Source organism: Saccopteryx bilineata, chromosome 6 (genome assembly GCF_036850765.1).
Source record: "Saccopteryx bilineata isolate mSacBil1 chromosome 6, mSacBil1_pri_phased_curated, whole genome shotgun sequence".
NCBI classification, from domain to species: domain Eukaryota; kingdom Metazoa; phylum Chordata; class Mammalia; order Chiroptera; family Emballonuridae; genus Saccopteryx; species Saccopteryx bilineata.
The window spans coordinates 210,902,871-210,925,696 of NC_089495.1; the positions used below are offsets into that span (position 1 = coordinate 210,902,871).

General features: G+C 60.5%; 3 protein-coding genes across 3 annotated transcripts in view; 2 read left to right on the top strand and 1 right to left on the bottom strand.

The window, feature by feature from the left end:
- The window catches only part of PRPF6 (pre-mRNA processing factor 6), a 34,671-nt gene extending 28,620 nt beyond the window's left edge, over window positions 1–6,051 (top strand). Inside the window, exons 17-21 of the mRNA XM_066235650.1 lie at window positions 1,013–1,146; window positions 2,454–2,545; window positions 3,248–3,362; window positions 5,093–5,219; window positions 5,773–6,051. Of these exons, the coding sequence (XP_066091747.1) occupies window positions 1,013–1,146; window positions 2,454–2,545; window positions 3,248–3,362; window positions 5,093–5,219; window positions 5,773–5,925 (621 nt within the window). The 3' untranslated portion in view covers window positions 5,926–6,051. The remainder of the gene's footprint in view (window positions 1–1,012; window positions 1,147–2,453; window positions 2,546–3,247; window positions 3,363–5,092; window positions 5,220–5,772) is intronic.
- Window positions 6,052–8,265: 2,214 nt separating this feature from the next.
- Window positions 8,266–10,214, top strand: C6H20orf204 (chromosome 6 C20orf204 homolog). Its single transcript, XM_066235714.1, has 3 exons — window positions 8,266–9,445; window positions 9,546–9,698; window positions 9,877–10,214. The coding sequence occupies exons 1-3, from the start codon at window positions 9,038–9,040 to the stop codon at window positions 10,075–10,077; spliced, it is 762 nt and encodes a 253-aa protein (XP_066091811.1). The 5' UTR covers window positions 8,266–9,037; the 3' UTR covers window positions 10,078–10,214.
- Window positions 10,215–19,374: 9,160 nt separating this feature from the next.
- SOX18 (SRY-box transcription factor 18) lies at window positions 19,375–21,184 on the bottom strand. Its single transcript, XM_066234954.1, has 2 exons — window positions 20,733–21,184; window positions 19,375–20,530 (listed from the first exon to the last, which is right to left on the bottom strand). Exons 1-2 carry the CDS (start codon window positions 21,088–21,090, stop codon window positions 19,725–19,727), a joined length of 1,164 nt encoding a protein of 387 aa, XP_066091051.1. The 5' UTR covers window positions 21,091–21,184; the 3' UTR covers window positions 19,375–19,724.
- Window positions 21,185–22,826: the final 1,642 nt, after the last annotated feature.

A 22,826-nucleotide genomic window follows, 5' to 3' on the forward strand; every position in this document is an offset into this window, starting at 1 on the left:
TGCCCAGCATAGCTCTGCACGTAACACACGCACCCTGTACGTACCTGTGCCCAGCATAGCTCTGCACGTAACACACGCGCCCTGTACGTACCTGTGCCCAGCATAGCTCTGCACGTAACACACGCGCCCTGTACGTACCTGTGCCCAGCATAGCTCTGAACGTAACACACGCGCCCTGTACTTACCTGTGCCCAGCATAGCTCTGCACGTAACACACGCGCCCTGTACGTACCTGTGCCCAGCATAGCTCTGCACGTAACACACGCGCCCTGCACGTACCTGTGCCCAGCATAGCTCTGCACGTAACACACGCGCCCTGTACGTACCTGTGCCCAGCATAGCTCTGCACGTAACACACGCGCCCTGCACGTACCTGTGCCCAGCATAGCTCTGCACGTAACACACGCGCCCTGCACGTACCTGTGCCCAGCATAGCTCTGCACGTAACACACGCGCCCTGTACGTACCTGTGCCCAGCATAGCTCTGCACGTAACACACGCGCCCTGTACGTACCTGTGCCCAGCATAGCTCTGTACGTAACACACGCGCCCTGTACGTACCTGTGCCCAGCATAGCTCTGTACGTAACACACGCGCCCTGTACGTACCTGTGCCCAGCATAGCTCTGTACGTAACACACGCGCCCTGTACGTACCTGTGCCCAGCATAGCTCTGCACGAACTCACGCACCCTGTACGTACCTGTGCCCAGCATAGCTCTGCACGTAACACACGCACCCTGTACGTACCTGTGCCCAGCATAGCTCTGCACGTAACACACGCACCCTGTACGTACCTGTGCCCAGCATAGCTCTGTACATAACACACGCGCCCTGTACGTACCTGTGTCCAGCAAACTCATGCACAGAAAACCTCAACCGAGATATGAAGTGGTGGGTCTCCATGGACACAGGCAGCCTGACCCCTGGCTTAAGCTGTCCATCGCTGTCAAAGTCCCTCCCAGACACCAGCCAAAACCCTCTCTCTTATTTTTCTTTCTTTTTTGGCCACAGTTGAAGAAATGTCCCCACTCCACGCCCCTGTGGCTTTTGCTTTCCCGGCTAGAGGAGAAGATTGGGCAGCTGACCCGAGCTCGGGCCATTTTGGAGAAATCTCGCCTGAAGAACGCAAAGAACCCTGGCTTGTGGTGAGTCGTGCCAGCGCATGCTCGGGGCAGCCTCACCAGCAGCTCTTGTGCAGCTGTCTGCACAGCGTTTAGACTCGGGCTCCGTGGGGAGGGGCAGGTGCCGGCCATGTGGAGACATGTCTCTTCCTTGGGAGTTTAGCCCAGGTGCTCAGAGGGGCCTGTAGGTAGTTTGATGCAGTTTTATTTGTGCTCTGAGAGGGTATGTCCAGGAAGCTAGGTTCTAATGGGGGATCAAGGGTAGATGAAGCCAGAGAGAGCAACTTCATGGAAGAGGTGACATCTGGGCAAGACCTTGAGGGATGAAGAAGAGTTTGTTGAGTGAGGATGGCATTCTGCCCAGGAAGCTGTGCACAGAGGTGCAGTGCAGGGCTCCGAGTGCCAGGCTGGGGCGTGGGGCACAGAGGTGCAGTGCAGGCTCCGAGTGCCAGGCTGGAGCGTGGGGCACAGAGGTGCAGTGCAGGCTCCGAGTGCCAGGCTGGAGCGTGGGGCACAGAGGTGCAGTGCAGGCTCCGAGTGCCAGGCTGGAGCATGGGGCACAGAGGTGCAGTGCAGGGCTCCGAGTGCCAGGCTGGAGCGTGGGGCACAGAGGTGCAGTGCAGGCTCCGAGTGCCAGGCTGGAGCGTGGGGCACAGAGGTGCAGTGCAGGCTCCGAGTGCCAGGCTGGGGCGTGGGGCACAGAGGTGCAGTGCAGGCTCCGAGTGCCAGGCTGGGGCGTGGGGCACAGAGGTGCAGTGCAGGCTCCGAGTGCCAGGCTGGAGCGTGGGGCACAGAGGTGCAGTGCAGGCTCCGAGTGCCAGGCTGGAGCGTGGGGCACAGAGGTGCAGTGCAGGCTCCGAGTGCCAGGCTGGAGCGTGGGGGGCACAGAGGTGCAGTGCAGGCTCCGAGTGCCAGGCTGGAGCGTGGGGCACAGAGGTGCAGTGCAGGCTCCGAGTGCCAGGCTGGGGCGTGGGGCACAGAGGTGCAGTGCAGGCTCCGAGTGCCAGGCTGGGGCGTGGGGCACAGAGGTGCAGTGCAGGCTCCGAGTGCCAGGCTGGGGCGTGGGGCCGAGAGCCAAAGGAGACACCACTGCTGTTGTGCACGCACCGTCCGAGCAGCCCACGTGCCTGTGTCCTCACCCAGCCTGCCTCCTCTGCTCTGATGGTGTCAGGGTCCAGGCATCCAACAGGGCTGGCACAGTGGGCCCAGCAGTGAGTGTCACCAGCATCTCACTGCACGGCAGGGTGGGCAGCTCCGGCCCTACGGCTCTGTGGTTGGGCCATCTATCTGTGGACAGGTGCTGGACCTTCCCCTCGGACCTCTGTCCTCAGGTTGGAGTCTGTGAGGCTGGAGTACCGCGCAGGGCTGAAGAACATTGCCAACACGCTCATGGCCAAGGCGCTGCAGGAGTGCCCCAGCTCTGGTAAGGATCCGGGGCCCCCGACAGGGCAGCGGGCACCACCGAGGGCGCCGCCCCGTGGTCTTGTCTGCGCGAGTTACTCCAGCCAGACGGCTCACTGCACTGGGTTCGAGACCTGGGAACTAAACCCCATCTCAGTCGGGGAGCTCGACTTTCTGCTCTGAAGGTCTGTCATTTCTTCTTAACTTGTGCTGTCTTGCTCCAAGTCTGTGAGTTTCTCTGTAAAGTCACGCAAGGTGTTCAGTTCTGTGCCGTTTTTAAGATGAAGACTTTATGAGAATTTCTCGTCATCGAATCTTCAGGGGTGTAATTTTTAGTGGCTTTATGCAGTTACGTATGACAGAAGTCACCACTCACCTGCTGCTCAATTTTAATCTGTTAAATATTACTATTTCGCATGAATCTTTACCAGCTTTCTGATGGTTTTGTTACAGTAAGTTTTTAGATGTGGAATTATGAGTCCGTGGGAGTAACCTTGTTACGTTTGACCCAGTCACCCCAGAAGGTTGTCCAGTGTGAGCCTCCAGGGCCACGAGGTCTCAGGGGGCAGCGGGATGGCTGGGCACACATAGCCTCTGTGCTTCTCCCCTCAGCAGGACACTGCTCAGATCTTCACAGGCCTCTCCTGGGCAGCTGGGTGTGGGCAGACATGTTTCTCAGCCGAGGTGGGAGTCTGAGGTGCAGCATCTTGTGTCTGAATTGCAGGGGTCCTGTGGTCTGAAGCCATCTTCCTCGAGGCCAGGCCCCAGAGGAAGACCAAGAGCGTCGATGCCCTGAAGAAGTGTGAGCATGACCCCCACGTCCTTCTGGCCGTGGCCAAGTGAGTGGGAGTCCTTCCGGGGCTGCTGGCCCAAAGGCCTCTCGCTGGTGTCTGGCTGGTCGCTCGAACCGGGCAGGCTTCCTTGGTTCCTGGCCACCAGAGCTCTGTGACAAAGACTTAGGCTTCGATTTGAGGCTAGTGCATCTCTGGGCAGAGACTGTGTGACATATGCCCCAGGATTGCCTTCCCCCTCATCCGGTGTCCTGAGGGGACCACTCCTCTGTGTCTGCCACTTTGTAGTTGACACAAATTCATGCCCTGGGTTTCAGGAGACAAACTTGCTGGCAGTCCCCGCAAAACTTCATTCACAAAAAAAGTTCCTTTGGCTAAAAAGGGCTGTAAGCAAGGAGATTGCACCGTTTTGATGAGAAACCAGATTCTTGCCCCTGGACCCCGTGCCATTGTGCCATTTTGTGATCCAGTTGTCAGTGTGCCTGGGAACGGAGATCACGCGCTGGAGGGCACCTCCTTCAGGGCACATAGTCTCGAGGGCAAGAGGAGGTCAGCAAGTAACCTCACACCATGAGCTTGTATTTCAGATTCTGGATCAGGGACTCCCTGGGAAGGTGTATGGTGTGTTGGGCGTGGCAGAAAGCTCAGGGCCTTGGGGAAATGGGTGAGGTTGTGGCTGGTGGCTGGTGAGCAGAGGGTCTTGAGAGCCTTCTGGGAGGTGACTTCCTGAGAGGGATGGGACCCGTGCAAGGGCATAGGTTGGGTGTGCTCGGAGGAGGCCAGGTCCTGGGGCTGCTGCTCAGGGCTCTTACCTGGCAGAGACGGTACATGTGGCCAGCAGCTCCTGTGGCCGTGGCAGCCTGAGCGGGGGCATGGTGCCCCAGGAGGTGCCCGCAGGCAGCTGTGACCCCTCTTCCTCGGGTCCTGCCAGTGCCTCCTCTCCACTGCTCTGGAGACAAGGGCTTTCCACGGGTCCCAGGGCCCAGCCTGGTCCAGTCGGGTGCACCCTCCCTCCTGCCCTGTGCTTCCGCCTCCCAGAGTGACTTTTATGTGTGACACTCAGATATGGCAGCCATAAAACCTCGTAAAAGGCTTTGCTAAAGTAAATAAGTCACTCCTTTCTGTTCCCAGGCCAGTGTTCTATGTGTCTGCTATCTGGGTTTGTGCTCTTTAAATCACAGTTTATTTAACACCAAGTAATTAAGAATGCCACAAGGCTTAAAAAACAATCAAGCTATCAGAGCATAAAATTATTCTGTTTGGTAACACACCAGCCCAACAGCTGCCTGGAGTGCTGTCCTGGCCTTCTGTGCCTCAGTGCCTCTGGGAGGGGGGGGGGCTGCGTGCCCGTGTCAGGTGTCTGCCTCTGCTGCAGGCACAGGGCCCTGTGCTGCTTGGTGGGCGGGAGTGGCCGGAGCTGCTCTTCCTTCCCTGACAGAACCTTCGCTCAGTTTTTGTCAGTTTCACCTCATTTTACCCAGAGGAAAAGTCGGATGTGGGGGGGGGGGGGGGACTAAGAAAGTTTGGTTAGACACTTGAAGGACAGCTCCAGGTTCATGACCTGCGCTGACTTCCAGGTGGCCTGGCCCGTCCTCAGTGTCCTGTGGGAGGACAGAGCTGACGGTGCCACCTCAGGTCCCCAGGCTGGTGCTGTCCCCCGCTGGGAGGACAGAGCTGACGGTGCCACCTCAGGTCCCCAGGCTGGTGCTGTCCCACGCTGGGAGGACAGCCGGCCTCCGCGCGGCTCACCCGGGGTTTCGCCCTGCTGCTTCCCGCAGGCTGTTCTGGAGCGAGCGGAAGATCACCAAGGCCAGGGAGTGGTTCCACCGCACCGTGAAGATCGACTCGGACCTCGGGGACGCCTGGGCGCTCTTCTACAAGTTCGAGCTGCAGCACGGCACAGAGGTCTGCACCCCGTGGGGAGGGGGCTCCGAGGTGTGGGAAGGAGGGAGGCAGAGACGGACAGCGTGCTCTGACAATGTCCACCTCCCCAGCTGTTTCGTGGCTACCGTTCTGTAGCCTCTCAGCCTGAAGGGGAGGTGTTCGGGCTGTTGGGGGTCTATTAGCATCTCAGTGAGTGAGGTGGCGATGGCATGGGGTCACGGTAGAAACCAGAATGGAGTTTGGGCCCTGACAGTGGTCCCTGTGCCTCCGTGGGTCTGTTTTCCTGGGCCTGAGCCCGGCATGGCTTCCAGGGCGACTGGGTGTTGTCAGAGGTGGGTTCACAGAGTGGGGTGCCCATGGGAAGTGGACTTGGGCTTGACTCTGCTCTGCATCTGTGTCAAGGCCTGCCCCAAGGTCATCATCCCAGTGGGGTGCAGTGGGGACTGCTCCCCAGGAGGAGGGTCATGGACCCTCTTCCAGCCAGGGCCTGGGCAGGGGCTGGGAGTGCACGGTGGGCTGGCGTGAGGTAGAACCAGGGAGGAGCCCTGTCTCAAGAGCCCGCCGGTCCCCCCAGGAGCAGCGGGAGGAGGTGAGGCGGCGCTGCGAGAACGCCGAGCCCCGGCACGGGGAGCTGTGGTGCGCCGTGTCCAAGGACATCACCAACTGGCAGAGGAAGATCGGGGAGATCCTCGTGCTGGTGGCCGCACACATCAAGAACACCTTCTGACTGTGCAGCTCCTGGGGGTGCGGGTCCCGGGGCAGCACGGGGGCGGGCAGGCGGGCCTGCCGTGGGCTGGGAGGGGTTCCGAGCTATCTGTCCTGCTCTGGAATTAAAGTTTTTCTAGGTAGCGTGTAGGGTTGGTGACCACTGGTTTTCTCTGGGCTCCTGGCGTGTGCATTTGCTGCTCCTGTCCAGTCTGTAGGGGTCACGATGGCTCTCGTGTGTGTGGAGTCTCAGAGGAAGCATGACTCAGCGGGGTTTTGTGGAGAAGGTGGTGGAATGCACATTCCTTGGTGACCTATCTGTCCCTCGGATGTGCATGCTGCTCTGGGGGAGGGCACACGCCACAGGTCCCGGAGTGGGTGACTCCTGAGTCTGAGTGCAAACACAGCCTGCGTCCTCGAGGGCTCCCAGAGCCAGCTGCTGAGGGGGTGCTGGGAGGCCCCCTGGGCTTGGGTTGGGGGAAGACGTCACGAGTAAGACGTTTTCTCATGTTTGTAGGTGAGTCTGTTTTTGCTCCTCTTATCATCAGCAGTTTTCCTTAAGCACTTGTAGCTGTCCTCATCTGTACGTTAAAAAGTGAATTACCTGGGACCCCTTGGCAGATGTGAGGACAAAGGACCTCTTGAGGCCCCTTGCAGGAGAGGCAAGTGGCTGTGGCTCAGGGTTCCTTTCCTCTCTGGAGGAGGCAGAGGGGTCTGCTCCACACACTGCAGAGCGAGGCCTAGAGCCAGCCCACGCTGTGCTGCAGGAACCAGGGTCCAGGAAGGGGCAGTGACTTGCTGTGGCCATGGGCTGTGGATGGCCTTCTGTGCCCTGAGTGGGGCGTGGCTTCTCCTAGGCACCTTCTCTGGCTTTGCTGTCGGGTCAGGTCTCCTGCAGGGCCCTTGGAAAGTTCCAGAGCATTGGAATTACCCACATGTGAATATCTTGGGACCCGTTTTCTCAAAGGCTTTGAGGTAGTTAAAGTGCTTTTCTCCCTGCGGAAACACATTTCAGCTTGGGTTCCAGCAGCTGCCTCTGTTCTGTGGGCCATGCTGGGCGCTGTGGCCCCGCCAGAAGGGGCAGCTGCTAAGTGCTGGGAAGTCCCACGCCAGGGACCTGCTGGAGCAGAACCCCTGGGTGTGAGGGTGCAGGGCTGGCCGCCCCGGGGCTAGCTGAGCGTCACTCACCTGGATCTGCTGTGGTGGGGTTCCTGGGAAAGACTGCACCGCACCGCTGACCACGGAGGAGGACCCTGATGGAAGGGTGGGGGCAGCCCCTACTTCCTTGGCTCCCCTCCCCTACCTGGCTGTACTGCCCTCTGTCCACTGGGAACTCTGCCCCCTCCTTGACAGCACATCTCCCTGGGACTGGTGGCTCAATCCAGGACCCGCTGGATGGGAAGAGAGCCCAGCACTGCTGGGTCCGGGGTCAGGTTAATTGAAGAAGCAATTGGATAGAGGGTGGGGAGAGGGAGGGGGCCGGCTGGGATCCTGGGGCCTCCTCCTCCCTCCCTCCTTTGCTGGAGGAGCCAACTTCAAAAGCCTGTCCGCCTGCCGCAGCCACAGCCGCCCTGGTGCAAGGGAAGCCCTGGCTGGGGTTGGCTGGGCTTGGAGCTGGACCTGACGAGGCTGCTGCAACCCCACCTGAGGACCCTGGATCATGGTGGAGGCTCACTGGCGGGAGTGAGGGAGGGCTGACCCTGAGAGGCCCATGGTGAGCAGCTTTGGGCCACTGGGAAGGGGACTCCGTGGGCTGAGAGCTTGTACAGCCCAGGAAAGGCTGTCTGTCCGCTGTGCCCCACCAACCGACCAACCGGGAAATCCCCTGGTTCTGTCGCCTGGGTGCTGGGCCTGGCCTTTCCCGGTGTGTCAGAGGCAGGGAGTCTGCTGGTTGCTTTGTCCTCACGGGCTGAGCTGGCCTGTGCCTTGGGGCCCTTGGTGTGTGTTGTGGGGATGGGAAGAACAGGCCCTCTGAGGACCCTGGGCAACCAGCTTGCCCACTTGGATGTCCCTGCAGTACCAACTCATTCTTTTGTCACTGTGCCCTCTGACCCACGGCCAGCAGAGGTGACTCCTCGTTGGCCATCACACCTAGTGTGTCCTGGGGTTGAGAAGGGGCACAGCTCGTTGCATCTGCTCCTCTGGCTGCCAGTGCCTGGTGCAGGATCCCTGAATCCCTGCAGACACCAGGTCTAGCTGCCGGTTGAGGTACTACTGCTTTGCAGGGTCTCTGCCAAGGCTGGGAAGCGGAGTCGAGTCCTGGTCTCGCTCGGTTTATATGATTAATTTTCCAGTTGGCTGTCAGACTCCATCTTGGGGTGTGAGGGTGGGTTTGGGGGCTGGGAGACAGGAGGCAGAACTTTTTGATGTGTCAGTTTGGGGATAGGGGCTTCTACCCATGAGAGCTGGTCCTCTCCATTCTGAGGGAGGGGGGAGGCTTTACACGGAATATCTGGTGGATCACACTGTGGTCCCCTCCCTCCACCTCTGGGGGTTTCCCCAAGCCTTCCCCTTCCAAAGGGGTGTGGCCTTGAGCTCTGAGCCCTCACCTCTGTCCTGGTTGGGTCAGGGGTGCAGGGGACCCATTTCCTGACTCAGCTGGTTATAGCAAGCCACTGATGGGGGTGGTTTTGCCCACGGCTCCTGGCGGGAGGGTGGATGCCCAGAAGTGAGCAGTGTGCTGCCTGGGGGCACCAGCAAGAGGGGCCCAGCTCTGGGAGGGGTGGGGATGGGTCAGGCATGGCCAGAGGTGAGGTGCAGTGGGGAGGGGCTCCCCGTTGCACCCCAGGCCTCAGCCAGCCCTGCCCTCCACAATCTGTGGGCTCTGGCCCTCCTGCCTCTGGAACCCTCTGTCTCCTTTCCTGCCCCTCCTCACCCCGCACATCTCTGCACTGAGCTATTGGTTTGTAGGCCTGTTTTTTTGTTTTTAATATGTTTTTAGTTGATTGATTTTGTAGAGAGAGGAAAGGAGGGAGAGAGACAGGAATATTGACCTGTTCCTTTGTGTGCCCTGACCGGGGATCCAGCAACTTCTGCACTTCTGGACAGTACTCGAACCAGCAAGCTGTCGGTCGGGTCTGGCGCTGAAACAGCGGGAGTGTGTCTGGGCCTGTCTAGACCCGTTGTTGGATGGCATGGTGACACCTGCATTTTACACCAGCTTGGAGATTTCCCCCAGGCTGGGGGGCGGGCGCCTGCGAGGCTGCTGGAGGGGACACCCCCCTCCACAGGCCTGGTGCCCCACCCTGACCCTGGTGGCCTTTCAGGTGCCTCCTAAGCCGGTGCTCTGGGCGCTCCTGGTGGCGCTTCTGGGAATCGCACCAGTGCCCAGCAGGCTGCGCACCTGCAGCGTCCCGGACGTGCTCCGCCACTACCAAGCTGTCATCTTCAAGGACCTACAGGCTGCCATGAGGCGGGTTGGGCCAGGAGCTGCAGGGGGCGGGCCAGGCTCCAGACATCTATATATAACGCAGAAAAACCAGACTGGAGCTGCGGCCCCCCGGCGGCAGGGTCGGGTGGGAGTCTCCTGCAGTGCCCAGAAGGTATGGAGGAGACGCCCCCCACGCACGTCCTCGAGCCTCTTTCCTTGCGTCTCCCCGTAGGGCTCTTCCCCCAGCCCGATTTCCTCCCTTTCCTCCTTAGGAGCACAGTATTCTAGTGTCCATCGCATCACTGAGTCGTACCCTGCGTGAGGTGGTGGCTGGGGGCCGCCGCGGGGCACTGGAGAAAGCGGTATGGACCGTGGCCCTGCGCACCGAGGCGGTGATGCGGCACCACTGCCAGATGCTGCGCCAGGTGTGCGCGCGACTGTGTGCGGGTCTAAAACCTGAGCCCTCTCTTCCCACGGCTTGGGGCTCACGTGGGCCTACTGACCACACCGCCACGCCCTTCCCTGGGGGGCTGGACGTGAGCTGTGGGGGGCGGGCGCAAGAGCCAGGTGTACTCGCTGACCACCCCGCCCCGTTCTGGACAGCGGAGTCCGTGGCCCCAAACGCGTCCCGGCGGGCGTCGCGGCAGCCGGAGGCGGCTTCTCCTGCGAGCGCTGGACGCCGTCGCCACCTGCTGGGAGAAGCTCTTTGCGCTGCGCGCCTTAGCCAAGGAGGCTACCCGCTCACCCTGCACGGGGCCTGGGAAGGAGCCTCGTCTGTGGACGACCGAGGGCTCTCTGTGTTGACCTCAGCTGACCACTGGTTCCCGCCGAGGTCTCATCCTGGCCCGCGGGACCCGGTCTAGGAGATGTGAACCCTGCCCAGTACCAAGCTGCCCCCCACCCGAGTGAGGCCTCAATAAACAGATGGTGCTGCAGGTCCAGTTCTTGATCCCTTCACCTGCTGCTTCTGGGGGCTTCCCCTGGCTCTGGTCCTTGGTTGGGAGTGGGTGCTGGGGGCGCCGGAGGTGGGGTATACTTCCCGCTACACCTGGATGAAAACAGCACTCCCTGCCTCGGGCAGCAGGGGGCGTCTCCAGAGCTTGACTCCTGTTCAGTCCGAGGCTTTGGGGTGGGCGGGGAGGTGTGGGGAGGGACGCCTGTGGGCCCTAGAGCGTTGCATATCCGTCCTGCTCTACTCTGGAGTGGGGGAAGGGGTGGAAATGGAGGGGAGGGGAGGGCTGAGCTTTGTGAATTCAGAGCAAAACAGCCGGATAAAGGAAACGGGCCTGAAGGGAAGCCAGAGTCGCTGGCCCTGGCTGCAAGCGGGACACGCCATTTCCTGTGGCCCTGGGAGGGGTGGCCATGGCCCCCTCTGTGGGGCAGGACAGGCTGGCTAGGGACCTACTTCCTTGTGCCCTGGAATCCTGCATCTGCTTGGCAGAGTGAGGTGCTAGTCCCTGAACTCCCCGACACACAGCTGCGTAGACTCGAGGTCTATGGCCCCTCCTGTGTGGACGAGGGGTGACAGGTCAGGTACAGCACCTAAGGCGGACACCTGGGGGACTCAACACCTATCACCACACTTCTTCCAGATAGGGGATGCGCCCAGGAGGTAGCAGAGCAGTCCTTGCGCTGGGTGCCGGGCAGAGGCACCACTCCCTGCCTGCCCGGTGGGCTTGGCTTCATGGTGTGGCAGTCAGCAGTCGTGTGACAAAGTCAGGGCACTGGAGCTGACCCTGCTCCAGCCACCCATGCGCTAACATTTAGTCTGGGCAGCCGGACCTGTTCCTGCTTTCTAGGTGAAGAAACCGAGGCACCCAGAGGAGGTCACAGGACTTGGCTTAGGCCACACACTAGGAAGTGTAAAGCGTGGTTATTCCCGATGTGCCCGTGTGCAGCATGGGAACCCGGCTCCTGGACCTCCGTGTGCATTCAGCCTCCAGCTTGCTTCTAACAGGCTCCCGGCCACGAGGTGCAGACCTGGGGGCCACACTCTGAGTGTGAGGGTGATGCCCGTGTTGCTGGCATGCCCAATGGACTGTTCCACGTGTGCAGTGTGGGGTCTCCAGCTGGGAGGATGGGCAAGAGCGTGGACTTAGAAACTGGCGCAGTGTGGCCAGAGAATCTGAGCTTAGAAGAGATGTTAGAATGGATTGAGAAAGCCCTGCAGGGTAGTGTGTGTTGGGGGGATGCTGTGTGGTTGAGGCTGAAGGAGTAGGCTTGGACAGAATGGGGTTGAGGAAGGTCCAGGGAACCCCAGGGTCCCACTCTGAGCACATGGGTGTCCCAACACTGGTGGAGGAGCCTCTGAGGGGAGCATATATGTTGGATGGAGCAGTCACATCCCTGGGCTCCTGCTGTGCAGGCCTTGGAATGAGGCCCAGGGTTCAGGTAGGGGAACTGGTTTGATGTGGTTGGAACCCAAGGCATGGGGCAGCTGAGTTGGGGACTTGAGAGGTAAGAAAGTCTAGGGGGTCCGTACAGGGACAGGACAGGAGGAAGCATGCCTGGGCATGGCCTCTGGGTGGTCATGCCTGCTGTCCACCCACAGTACCCCCTCCCTGCTGCTGAGAGCTGTCAGGACGCACTGGGGTAGGTGGATGGGCAACAGGCAGTCCCTTCATGCACTCATGCCAGAGGAAGGTTGAAACAAACCACAGTCTGGGGGTGGGTGGCAGGGGAGCAGAGGTCTCAAGAGGTTTAGGGACATATTCCCCACCCGAGTCCTGAACCACAACTGCATGAGTGGGTGAGATGGTCCTGTGCCCTGGCACCACCTGGTAGTGTGTGTGTGTGCACACAGGTGCGTGTGAGGGATTGCCCATAAGTGTGCACACAGGTGTGTGTGCAGCAGGGGTGTGTGTTGAGCACTGTCCATCCTCCTGCCTCCCCCTCCCGCTTCCTGGGTGAGCTCCCCTCTGTCAGGCCCTCCTGGTCTGTCCTGGCAAATTGAATGTGGGAAGGGGGCAGTGGCTGGAAGCTTTTGGTCTGAGCCAGCAGAACCCAGTGCCTGCACAATCTTGCTCTTGAATTGTTCTCAGCACAACACCCCCACCCCCACCCTTTCCACCCTCTGTGCCCTTTCTCTCTGGGCCTCAGACAAGCCAGCCCCAGGATGATGGGCTGTCATCGTAGGTGTGGGGACCTGGGCCCCGTCCCCACATGTCAGAAGCCATCTGTGTTCATTTCCTAGGCTGCTGTAAAAAATCACCACAAACAGGTGGCCCGACATGACATGTTTCTTTTCCTCCCAGTTCTAGAGGCCAGAGTCCAAAATCAGCATCACTGGCCACTGAGACACCCCCCACCCCGGGCCTACAGGACCCTTCCTTCTCACAGCTCCTGCTCCAATCTCTGCCTCCTCTCTCTCCCTTTCTTTTAAAAAAAATATTTTTCAGTTTATGTATTGAGTTTATAGAGAAAAGAAAGGAGAGAAAGGTATAGATCTGTCTCTGGATGTGCCCTGACTGAAAGCTGAGCCAGCAGCCTTCTGCATGTCCAGCCAGGGCTGCCTGCCGTCTTATTCAGATCTTTGTCACTGGCTACCTGAATAATTCCGAATGATTTTCTCACCTCAAGATCCTGAATTACAGCTGCTAAGACCCTCTTTCCAAATAAGATCCCATTCTCAGGTTCTGGGAGTAGACCTGTATCTTTTTTGGGGGGTAGGGTGAGCTTCTGGGTCAAAGTTCACTTGTGCACTGTGTGGATGTCCCAACCAGATAAAGTCTAGGGGCAGTTACAGAGCCACACCTGCTGCTGTGACAGAGCAGAGGTGGAGCCAGGGGGGCCCTGCCCAGACCCCGAGATGTTCACTGTTCTTCAGGTTTGGCACTGGGACCCTCTTGGTGGCTTGTTCACGTTGGCACACGAGTGCCCAGTGAATGTGCACTGGTTAGAACTGACGAGGACTAACAGAGGTGGAAAGACTCTCAACTATGGGGACAGGGCCATGGGCCCTGGAGCCATCGAGGATGGAGTGCCTGCAGCATGATTTGGTGGATGGGCCAGCGTGTCTGGACTGGAAGCATCTGCCAGGCCAGTATGCACTGCCCCTCTAGCCCCCCCCCTCCCTGTGAGGCCTGGGCAGGAGCCTGGTTCTTCAGTGTGAAACGTTTTCTGGGGCTCCCACGAGGCTGGGCGAGACTGTGCCCAGTGGTGTCCTGTCCTCAGCTGCTTCCAGGGGGGTGGGGGGTGGGACGCAGAAGGGGGCAGATGGGGCTGCAGGGCACTGGCTAGGGTTGTGCAACTTCCCAGAGCAGGGAGGCAGACCCCCCACCATGTGCAGCGTGCAAAGGGGGGGCCAGGCCAACTTTGAAGGGTGGCCAGTCCCATGGCTTCTTCAGGCTGGGAGCCTTTGAAAGAACATCTGGAACACGGGCCATACGCAACTAGTCTCTGGATACAAAAACCAAAAAAGTTAATCCTGACTTTGCCACCCCCACCCACCACCCACCTCTGCCCCTTACCAGGCTGCCAACAGGCTGCAGGGGTGCGCCTTGTGCCTGGGCCTGGAGTCCTCTTCCCAGGCTGGGCAGCCCCTCCCCCACGGACCACCAGCCACCAACCCAGCTCGACTGAGCAAGGGACTGAGCAAGGGGAGGTGGAGGGAAAGGTGCATGCTGCCCGCCTAGGCCCTTAGAGACGCAGCTCCTGGTTTATGGAGCCACCAGACAGGACAGGACGTGAGTTAGGCAGCCCCCACATCTGGCGCTGGGTGCCGAGAAGGCCTGGGGCAGTGGTTGGCTGGGAGCCCCGGGAGGAAACACCTGCACCCAGACCTGAAGGGGGCGCTGGCCTTACCAGCATGGGCCCTGACGTGTGAGCGCTAATGTGGGGTCTCCGTCCCTGCAGGTGTTCAAGGAGACTGCCTGCTCCAGCTGTGGCTTCCCGGGGAAAACAAACAAGCCCCCCCACCCACCCACTCTAGGAAGCAAAGTAAATACTTGTGGAGGGGGTGACAGGTGCTGAAGCCCATTGTCCCTGCCAGTGGTCTGTGAGACCCTGGGGAGCGCCCAGGGACAGTCCCCATCCTGGCCCCTCCCTCGGGAAATACTCAGCTTTGTAAACACTGAAACAAACAGCCACGTACCTCCCCCAACTCCCCCTCCCCCCTCAAGAACCAGCGGGGAGCTGGCACCTGCTGGAGGAAGCAGTCCTTGTTTGGAGGGAAATGGGGAGGTCAGGAGGGGTGGGTGGTGGGGAAGTGTGCTGTGGGGGAGGTGGGGCGTCCTGGGGTTGGATGCTGCCCCAGGTCACCTCTGGACTGGGTCTTTCTGGGCCCTCCGGCTCAATGAAGTCCTGACGCCGGCCTTAGCGCTTCCCTCCATCGCCCCGTCGTGGCAGTTGTGCTTGGGGCTCGGACGGACAGGGCACTCCGCCAGGTGATCCGGCCCTGTCCTCCTGCCGCCCCCCGCGCCCCCTGCCCGGCCTGCCCAGGCGTGAGGCCAGGGGTCCGTCTGCGGCCCCAGATAAGCTCCGCACCCGCCGCTGCTTCCTGCGCTTCCTCCTAGCGCCGCCGCCGCCGCGCGCCCCTTCCTGTTTCCTTGAGCGGCGGGCGGGGGGACCGGGCTGGGAGGATGGGATCGTGGGGACGTGGAGGGATCGTGGGAGACGGTGTCGGGCCGTGGGGGCGGGGGTCACAGAAACGGGGTGGAGTCGGGCACGCGGCGAGGTCGTGGGCAACCAGGCGGAGGTGCGGGCGCCCCGCAGTACTGGGCTGGCCCCTAGGTGCTTCCCTGGGAGGCTGGACGAGGGGGGAAGGTAGAGGGACGGAAGCTGAGAGGCTGTAAGCCGAAACAAAAGAGAAGGAACCTGGCGCTCCCACACCCCTCCTCCCCAGTCCTGGCCAGGAACTCCCACACACTTGGCCAAAACCCTCCGCGGACTGGATTGGCTCCTTCCCAGCCCGAGGCAGGAGTGAGGAGTGGGTTGGCAGAAGCGTTGGGGTGGGCAAGTCAGAGGCTCTGGAACCCCCTTTTGGGGCAGCTGCTATAAGCTCATGGATTTAAGGTGCTTAACCTTCTTGCTCAGACTTGGTCTGGTCTTCAGAGGTGCAGATTTATGTAATTAATGCAAACACATCCTCACAAAATTTTCGTTCTTAGGAGCATTTATTCAGCATAGCCAAGACACAAAAACAACCTACATGTCCATTTTTGACAAATCAGTAAATCAAATGTGGTCTGTTCATACAATGGAATATTCAGCATTAGAAAAGAATGAGAAACAGTCCTGATAAATGCTGTAACAGGGGTACACCTTGGAAACATGATGTTCAGTGAACAAAGTAAGACTCAAGAGGCCGTTTATTCTGTGGTTCCATGTATATGAAATGTCCAGAACAGGCAAATGTAGAGACAGGAGGTAGACTGATGTTTCTTAGGGGCTGGGTGAAGAAGGGGGTGTGACTGCTGATGGGCATGCGTTTTTTTGGGGGGCTTATAGAAAAACACTGAAATTAGATAGTGGTGATGCTTGTACAACCTATCAATATACTAACACACTGACTTGTCCACTTAAAAATGCCTGTCGAGCCTGACCAGGCAGTGGTGCAGTGGATAGTGTCAGACTGGGATGCGGAGGACCCGGGTTCGAGACCCCGAGGTTGCCAGCTTGAGCGCGGGCTCATCTGGTTTGAGCAAAGCTCACCAGCTTGGACCCAAGGTCGCTGGCTTGAGCAGGGAGTTACTCGGTCTGCTGTAGCCCCATGGTCAAGGCACATATGAGAAAGCAATCAATAAACAACTAAGGTGTTGCAACGGAAAACTGATGATTGATGCCTCTCATCTCTCTCCATTCCTGTCTGTCCCTATCCATCTCTCTCTCTCTCTGTCTCTGTAAAAAAAAAAAAAAAAAGCCTGTCGATTTTGTAGCATGTGAGCTAAGTGGTTGGATTGTCTAGTGTTTGTCCATTGGAGTGGAGGGTGATTTAGGCTCCTCCTTGCCCGCCTAGCATGGCCTCGTTGGGGTTCGGCGTATGGCCTTGATGCGGTGTTCTCAAGGGTGTCCAAGAAGATGACTGGGCCTACTGAAGAGAGGGGGCAACTCACCCGTTCTCCACCTTACCTCCCTAACCTCCTCCCCTGTGCTGCTGGCTGGGAAGGGTTCAACACCACTGCCCAGGTCACTCCTGGGCCGGAGACTGGGTCCCAAGCGTGGGAGGCGAGACTTGTGCCAGGCACAATTGCTAGAACTTCCCGCCAAGCGCTAGGCTTCCTGGGTCTGCTCCTGGCTGGCCTGCCTCAGAGTGAGCTGGGGGTGGAGACTTCCCTTCTCTGACCCTTGGGGAAGCAGGTAGGTGGAGTCAGGAGGGGGAGAGGGAACTGACCTGGAGCTGGAGCCACCCAAGCCCTGGTGTTGTGGTCCTGCCTAGTCGGTGGCTTTGCCCAGCTGGGGTAGAGCCAGGTCCCTTGGGAGCTTCCCAGGCAGGGCTCTGCACAAAAGGGTCCTCTGAGGAGACTCTCACCCCCTCACCCAGCACACTGCCGAGGAGCTGCTATTAAAAACAGCTGCCCTCAGTGAGGGCCCTTTTGTGTCCTTGTTTTTTGTCCTTGTCATGATCCTGTTCCTGGATGCTCTCAGTCCCTGGCACAGGGGTTCCACATTGGGACCCCCACTGGTCTCCCAACCTGGTACTGAGGGAGTAGTTTCTGGGAACAAGCTGCTCTGCCTCCTCCCTCCTCGGACAATGGGGGGAGGGGTGATGCCTCCCCAAGCCACCTGTGTGACTCCCCATCCCACTGACCAGGGCAGGGGTGTGTGTGTATGTGTGTGTGTATGTGTGTGTGGAGAGGTCGGTCCTCTGGGTGGGATGGTTGTGTGTACGGAGCCCAGAATGGAGGGTGTGAGATTATTGCTCCATCCTGTGTCAGAAAACAGCAGACACAGATGGCCCTGTCTGCTGTCCAAGCACCTTTCTCTGTGTGTGTTCATGGGTGTCTCTGGGCAGGGGCATTGGTGGGACATTGCCTGGGCCCAGGCAGGGAGGCCCTCAGTGGGGCTGTTCACATGGTTCTAGGCAGAGGACAGGCAGGGCTGGTCCTCTCCCATCTGCCCTGGCCAGGGGGTGGGAGGGCCCATGCATGGGACAGAGGCTCTTAGACTCCAGCTGCTCTGGTGCCCAGACCTGGGAGGGGCCACAGTGGGATGCACCAGGGCTCTAAGCATTGGTGGCTGGTTCCCCAAGCAGGGGCAGGCCCAGAACAGAAGCTGGTGGGCCGTGAGACCTGGGATGGCTTGCACACTCACGGATGGTGGACACTTCTCCCCATGAATGTGCCCAAGACTCAGCACTGGTGCCTCAGAGTCGTCCCCCCCACGCCCCACTGTGACAAATGTGCCTGGACTGGACCACCCCTGTCGCTTTGTCTCAGCTTGTCTCTTACTGTGTGCCAACCTCATGTATGCTTTGAGGGGGCAGATGCCCTTGGTGTCCTGTGGGCTATTTCTGTCCTTCCGCCCACTGGGGCATCTCTCTCCACCTCCGAGGCTATCTCTGGCCTTCCTCAGTTTGTCTCTCTCTATCCCTTTGTCTTTGAGTTTTCTGGACCTGCTGCCCACGTGGTAGGGATAGGGGGCCCAGGTGCAGCTTCCCCACCCTGCCAGTTGAGTGGGGCTCATGCCAGTTGACCCACAGGTGATATCAACCTGCCTCCAAGAGTCAGGACACCTGTAACAGCTGCACACCCTGTTCCCCTCTCCCCACACACTCAGCAGACCCATGTGCTTGCACACCAAGCCTTACACACAGGCACACAGCCATCCCACCTGAGGCTTGCTGCACACTGGGTGCCACACAGTCCCTTCACAGATAGTCTATGTCAGCATCACAGCTAGATACACTCAGAGCCTGTGCGCACACACGCGTGTGCACACATGTACGCACATGCACAGCTACTCTCAGAGCCTCGTGGGCACACATGCATGTACGCACAAGCATGCTCACACACGTGTAGTCAGATTCTGTCTCACGGTCAGCACAAAGCCCATACATTTCAGACATCTGTACTTCCCCAGGTGCATACTCGTGGGAGACCGTGACTTTCCCACATCAAGGTCACTAGGGATCAGTGGGAGCCCCATATGCTATTGGGGGGGGGCTGGGGCAGGACTGACCAGGGGACACATGACCCCTTCTCTTGGCTTGAAAGACCTGCCAGGTCCTGAGGAGTGTGTGTGTGTAGGGAATTCACGTCTGGGGTGCTCATGGGCCCTGTCAGACAAAAGAAGAATCACTCAAGAAGGTGATTGTTGCCCAACTTTTCCTGAACCTGTGGACGCCGAAAAGGAGCTGGGACCAAGGAGGCAGCATGGAAAGGGTGTCCAGACTCAGGAGGGAACACAGGGCTGGTCAGGTGCAATTCCAGGGTTGGAGGTTTGAGATATGAGGCCTGAGCCCCCCTGCTCTGGTCAGTGGGCTCTGTCCGTGGGCAGAGCCTGGACAGGTGACCCTGGGGAACATCATGGGTGTGTCATGGTGCTGTCCTCTCTGGAGACACTGGTTTGAGAACAGGGTCTTCCAGGATAGCATGTCTACATGCAGGTGTCAGCCCCTGCCAGCTTCCTTCCAAGAGGGGCACTGTCCTGGGCCATCCCTGGGTTTACAGTAAGTTCTAAGGAGAAGATGAATGTGACAAAATCTGGGTTGGGGATTGCTCAGTGTGGCCATTTTTAGTGTGGAGAGTAAATGGGGGGTCAGGAGGGAATGGAGGGCTGGAAGGGTGGGGAGTGCCCATAACTCCTGCCCCTCACCCACTCCGGGGAGTGTCTTCCTGGGAAGAGGGTAGAAGTGGCCCTATGGGGTCCAAGCTGGGGTCCAGGCTCTCCTGGGAGAGATTTGGAGGGAAGGGCATGTCCAGGTCCCCCAGGGGGAACTGCTATGTCCTCCCCCAACCACCACAGACCAGGCGGGTGCTCAGAGGCAAGGATGAGGCACTTTAATGTGGCCTCACCTGGCCCAGGGGTACCCAGCTCCAGGCTCCTTTACAGCAAAAACAAAAACAAAACAAAAACAAAAAACACCCCACCTTGTAATTCCTCCTATTTGAGAAGCCCTTTGCTACATTGATGCTTTGATCACTGAAACCCCTTGGAAAAAAAAAAAGTTTAACAGTTTAATTAAAAATTAAATATAGTGTATTATGTATATAAAAAAGACAAAGTAAAAAACAGCCTGGTTTTAGAAAACACTGCAGGAAAAAAGATTAGACGCTTCAAAAACTTAACCCTGGCAGGGCCATCCCACAGGTCCTAGGCCTGGGCGCCTCGGAGAAGCCCAGATCTGTGGGACCCACCCTTGCAGGGGCTGCGGGCCGCGGGGCCAGACTCAAGCGTCGTGGTTCCTAGCGGCTGTTGCAAGCGGCCGCAGCATACACCTGCGGTAGCGACAGAGCAGGGACACGCAGCGGGGCAGTGGCGGTGGCCGCAGGAGGGCGCGCGGCGCAGACGGGCTACCCGGAGATGCAGGCGCTGTAGTACACGGCGCTGCTGGCGTCGGACAGCGCCGCGATCAGGCTGCTCTCCTCGGGGCAGGACATGGCGCGCGGGCCCAGCTTGGCCAGCGCCACGTGGTACGGCAGCCCGGCGGCGTCCGGCCGAGTCCGGCTGCAGTTGAGGTACTGGTCGAACTCGGTGAGGTCCACGTCGGCCCACAGGTCAGCGGCGGGACCTAGCGGCTCGGCGCCCTCCAGCGGCGGGGCCTCGGGCGGCGGAGACAGCGGGCCGGGGTACGGGCCGGGGCCGGGCGCGCCCAGGGCGCCGTAGTAGAGGCCGGAGAGCGGCGCGGCAGGAGCGGGCGCGGTCCGTAGCGCCTCGGCCAGGGGCGCCCCGTAGCAGCTGCCGGGGTCCCGGGGCAACTCGGCAGGGGCATAGGGCGCGCGGAAGGCCCGCAGCGGGCAGTCCTCGGGCATCGCAGGCGGCGGGAAGAAGGCGGCCTCGCCGGGCTCCAGGCCGTCCAGCGGTGAGCGCTCGGGCGTGGGCAGCCCCAGGCCGTCGAACTCGGCGCCCAGCGGCGGCAGCTCGCGGAAGAGCCGGGTCGGGCCAGGCGCCGCGGGGAAGGGCTCGGGTGGCGGGGCCGGGGGCGCCAGGCCTTGGAGCAGGAGGCCGGGCTCCACCCGCCGGGCCTTGCGTGCCTGCTTCTTGCGGCGCGGCCGGTACTTGTAGTTGGGGTGGTCGCGCAGGTGCTGCACGCGCAGCCTCTCCGCCTCCTCCACGAAGGGCCGCTTCTCCGCCGTGCTCAGCTCCTTCCACGCCTTGCCTGCGGGCCCGGGGCGCGGGGTCAGGGGGCTGCCGTCGAACCGGGCCTCCTACAGCGCCCTGCGCGTGCCCTGAGCGCGCGGCGCGAGTGGGGACAGTCCCTGCCCGGGGCGCCCCGGCCCACCGTGCGCGTGGTCCCCCTCCCCCTCCCAGCTCCCCTCCCCGTCCGTCCCCGCCCGTCCCCGCCTTTCCGCGCCTCTCACCCAGCATCTTGCTGAGCACCGCGTTGTGGAGGTCCGGGTTCTGCTGCGCCAGCCGCTTGCGCTCGTCCTTCGCCCACACCATGAAGGCGTTCATGGGCCGCCGGATGCGCGACTCGTCGGCCGCCTGGCGTTCCCCGCGGCCGGCCGGGCTGAGGCCATAGCGCCCCGGGTCGGGGCTGCGCGGCGGGCTGCGCGGCGGGCTGGGTGGCGAGGCGGGCGCGGCGGGCGCAGCGAGGGCGGCGGGGGCGGCGGGGAGGCCGCGCGGCTCAGCGGCGGCCCCGGGTCCCGGGGCCCATGCACAGTCGCGGCGGGCTGGCGGGTCGTCCTGTGCGCCGTAGCCGGGCGGCGATCTCTGCATTCCAGCTGGGCGCGGCCTGGGCGGAACGAAGCGCGGGAGCGCGGAGGGTAGGCGGCGGTCACTTCGGGGCCGGGACAAGCGGGTGGACGACGGTGTGGACGGCGGTGGCGTCGCGCAGGGTGGGCGCCCAGATATAGCGGCTCAGGGCCAATCGGCTGCGGAGCAGGCGGGCCGGGGCGGGGCGGGCCGGAGCCGGGGCCGCCCCCTCCCGGGGGCTCCCTTTCTTCTTCTCCCGGCGCATTCCGCCGCGGCCTCCTCCGCGCAGCTCCCCCCCGCACCCTCTCTGAAGGAGAGACCCCCCGAATGCGAAAGGGCCACTGATGTGGGCTGGAGCTTGGAAGGGGTCGTCCTCATGGGGCTGTCAGCTGTTCAGAGATGAGCTGCAGCCCCCACCCACGTAGTCAGACCCGCGGGTGGTAAATGGGGGAAGGGTGGCTGCCTCCCCCCTGAAATCACAGTGGCAAGAGGGGGCCATCTTTTAACATCCTATTCTGGGGAAGACGCCTTCCCAATAGCCCTAAATCCTGTGAGGTTAGCTTAGAAGTAAGGGGCACTCTGGAAAAGTACCCTGTGTCTGGGGCGAGTGTGTTCTGGGGAACCCTCAGGGACATAATACCCTCCCCCTGCCCAGCCCTCCACACACCTGAACTTTCAGGACTGGGGGCTTGGAGCCTACCTAAGCCTATCCCTGAGATTAAAGGAGGAGATGGTCCTGATGTCCCTCCCCCACTCCCAAACCACTCAGAGCAGGACAAACCTAGGCAAAGGAGGGTCAGAGGGTGGAGGAGGAGCCTCCACAGAACTTGCAGAGCCCCAGGCCTCATTCCCCCTCCCCAGGGCCTGTTGGGGTGGAGAAGGGTAGGAGGCCACCCGGGGCAGCAAGAGAGGGTGAAGCTGGATCCAGGGTTGGTGCAGGTGGGGAGAGAAGGGGGAGCCCCTTCCCCGGGCCATAGACCTGGGAGGGTTTCCAGAGGAACCTCCATCCTCCTCCCAGTCCCCACCTCACCCCAGCAAGAGGGGTTCTGGGCTCCAGGAGCTGAGGGTGGAGCAAGGGTGGAGCAAGTGCTCTTGGCAGCCCTGGGATTTCACCTGTATGCTCACCTGTAGCCAGGAACTCTGTCGCCTCCCTTACCAAGCCAGGAGCAACTTCCCCATCACACACCTGTTGGCAGCTTCATAGTGTGAGCACAGGTGCCTGTGACCCTGGGCCTATGTGGCCAGAGGTCCTTCGTGCCCTGTCCCTGGTAGTCTCTCAGGCCATATACAGTCAGCACTGTGAATAGGGTGGATCCCACGTGGATGCTATAATTTGCCCCAGTGGCTGCTCCTGAGCTGCCCCCAACCCAGGGGCCCTCCTGCCCCAGGAAAGCCCAGCAAGCCCACAGGGGTCAGGTGTGCAGCCTGCCTCACATCAGGGGTTGTCCTGTAGGAGGAGTAGGGGTTGTCCATTGACTGGAGGAGTCAAGGGGTGGGTGTCCCAGGCTGGTTTCTAGCTCTCTCAGACCCCAATGTCTAGTTCATGGACCCTGAGCCAGTGCTGACATATGCGGACACTCAAGGCACAAGGAGGTGAGTTCTCTGGGTCCAGAGAAGACTGGACTTTCCTGGAAGGCAGGCAAGAACGGAGGGCACTGTGGTGGATGAGTACAGAGGCCTCTCCCAACAGGGCCAGCTCCCCTTTGACCAGTGCAGGGGTGAACCCAGCAGCCTCTGCGGGGAGGTGGGGGGAGATGTCC

What these genes read in the sequence shown, in the direction of transcription:
- C6H20orf204 (XM_066235714.1), top strand. Translation starts at nt 9,038, where the DNA reads ATGGTGACACCTGCATTTTACACCAGCTTGGAGATTTCCCCCAGGCTG. An exon ending in TCTCCTGCAGTGCCCAGAAG is followed by an intron (nt 9,446 to 9,545) that starts GTATGGAGGAGA and finishes TTTCCTCCTTAG; the next exon opens with GAGCACAGTATTCTAGTGTC. An exon ending in ACTGCCAGATGCTGCGCCAG is followed by an intron (nt 9,699 to 9,876) that starts GTGTGCGCGCGA and finishes CGTTCTGGACAG; the next exon opens with CGGAGTCCGTGGCCCCAAAC.
- SOX18 (XM_066234954.1), bottom strand. Translation starts at nt 21,090, where the DNA reads ATGCAGAGATCGCCGCCCGGCTACGGCGCACAGGACGACCCGCCAGCC. An exon ending in GGTGCTCAGCAAGATGCTGG is followed by an intron (nt 20,531 to 20,732) that starts GTGAGAGGCGCG and finishes CCGGGCCCGCAG; the next exon opens with GCAAGGCGTGGAAGGAGCTG.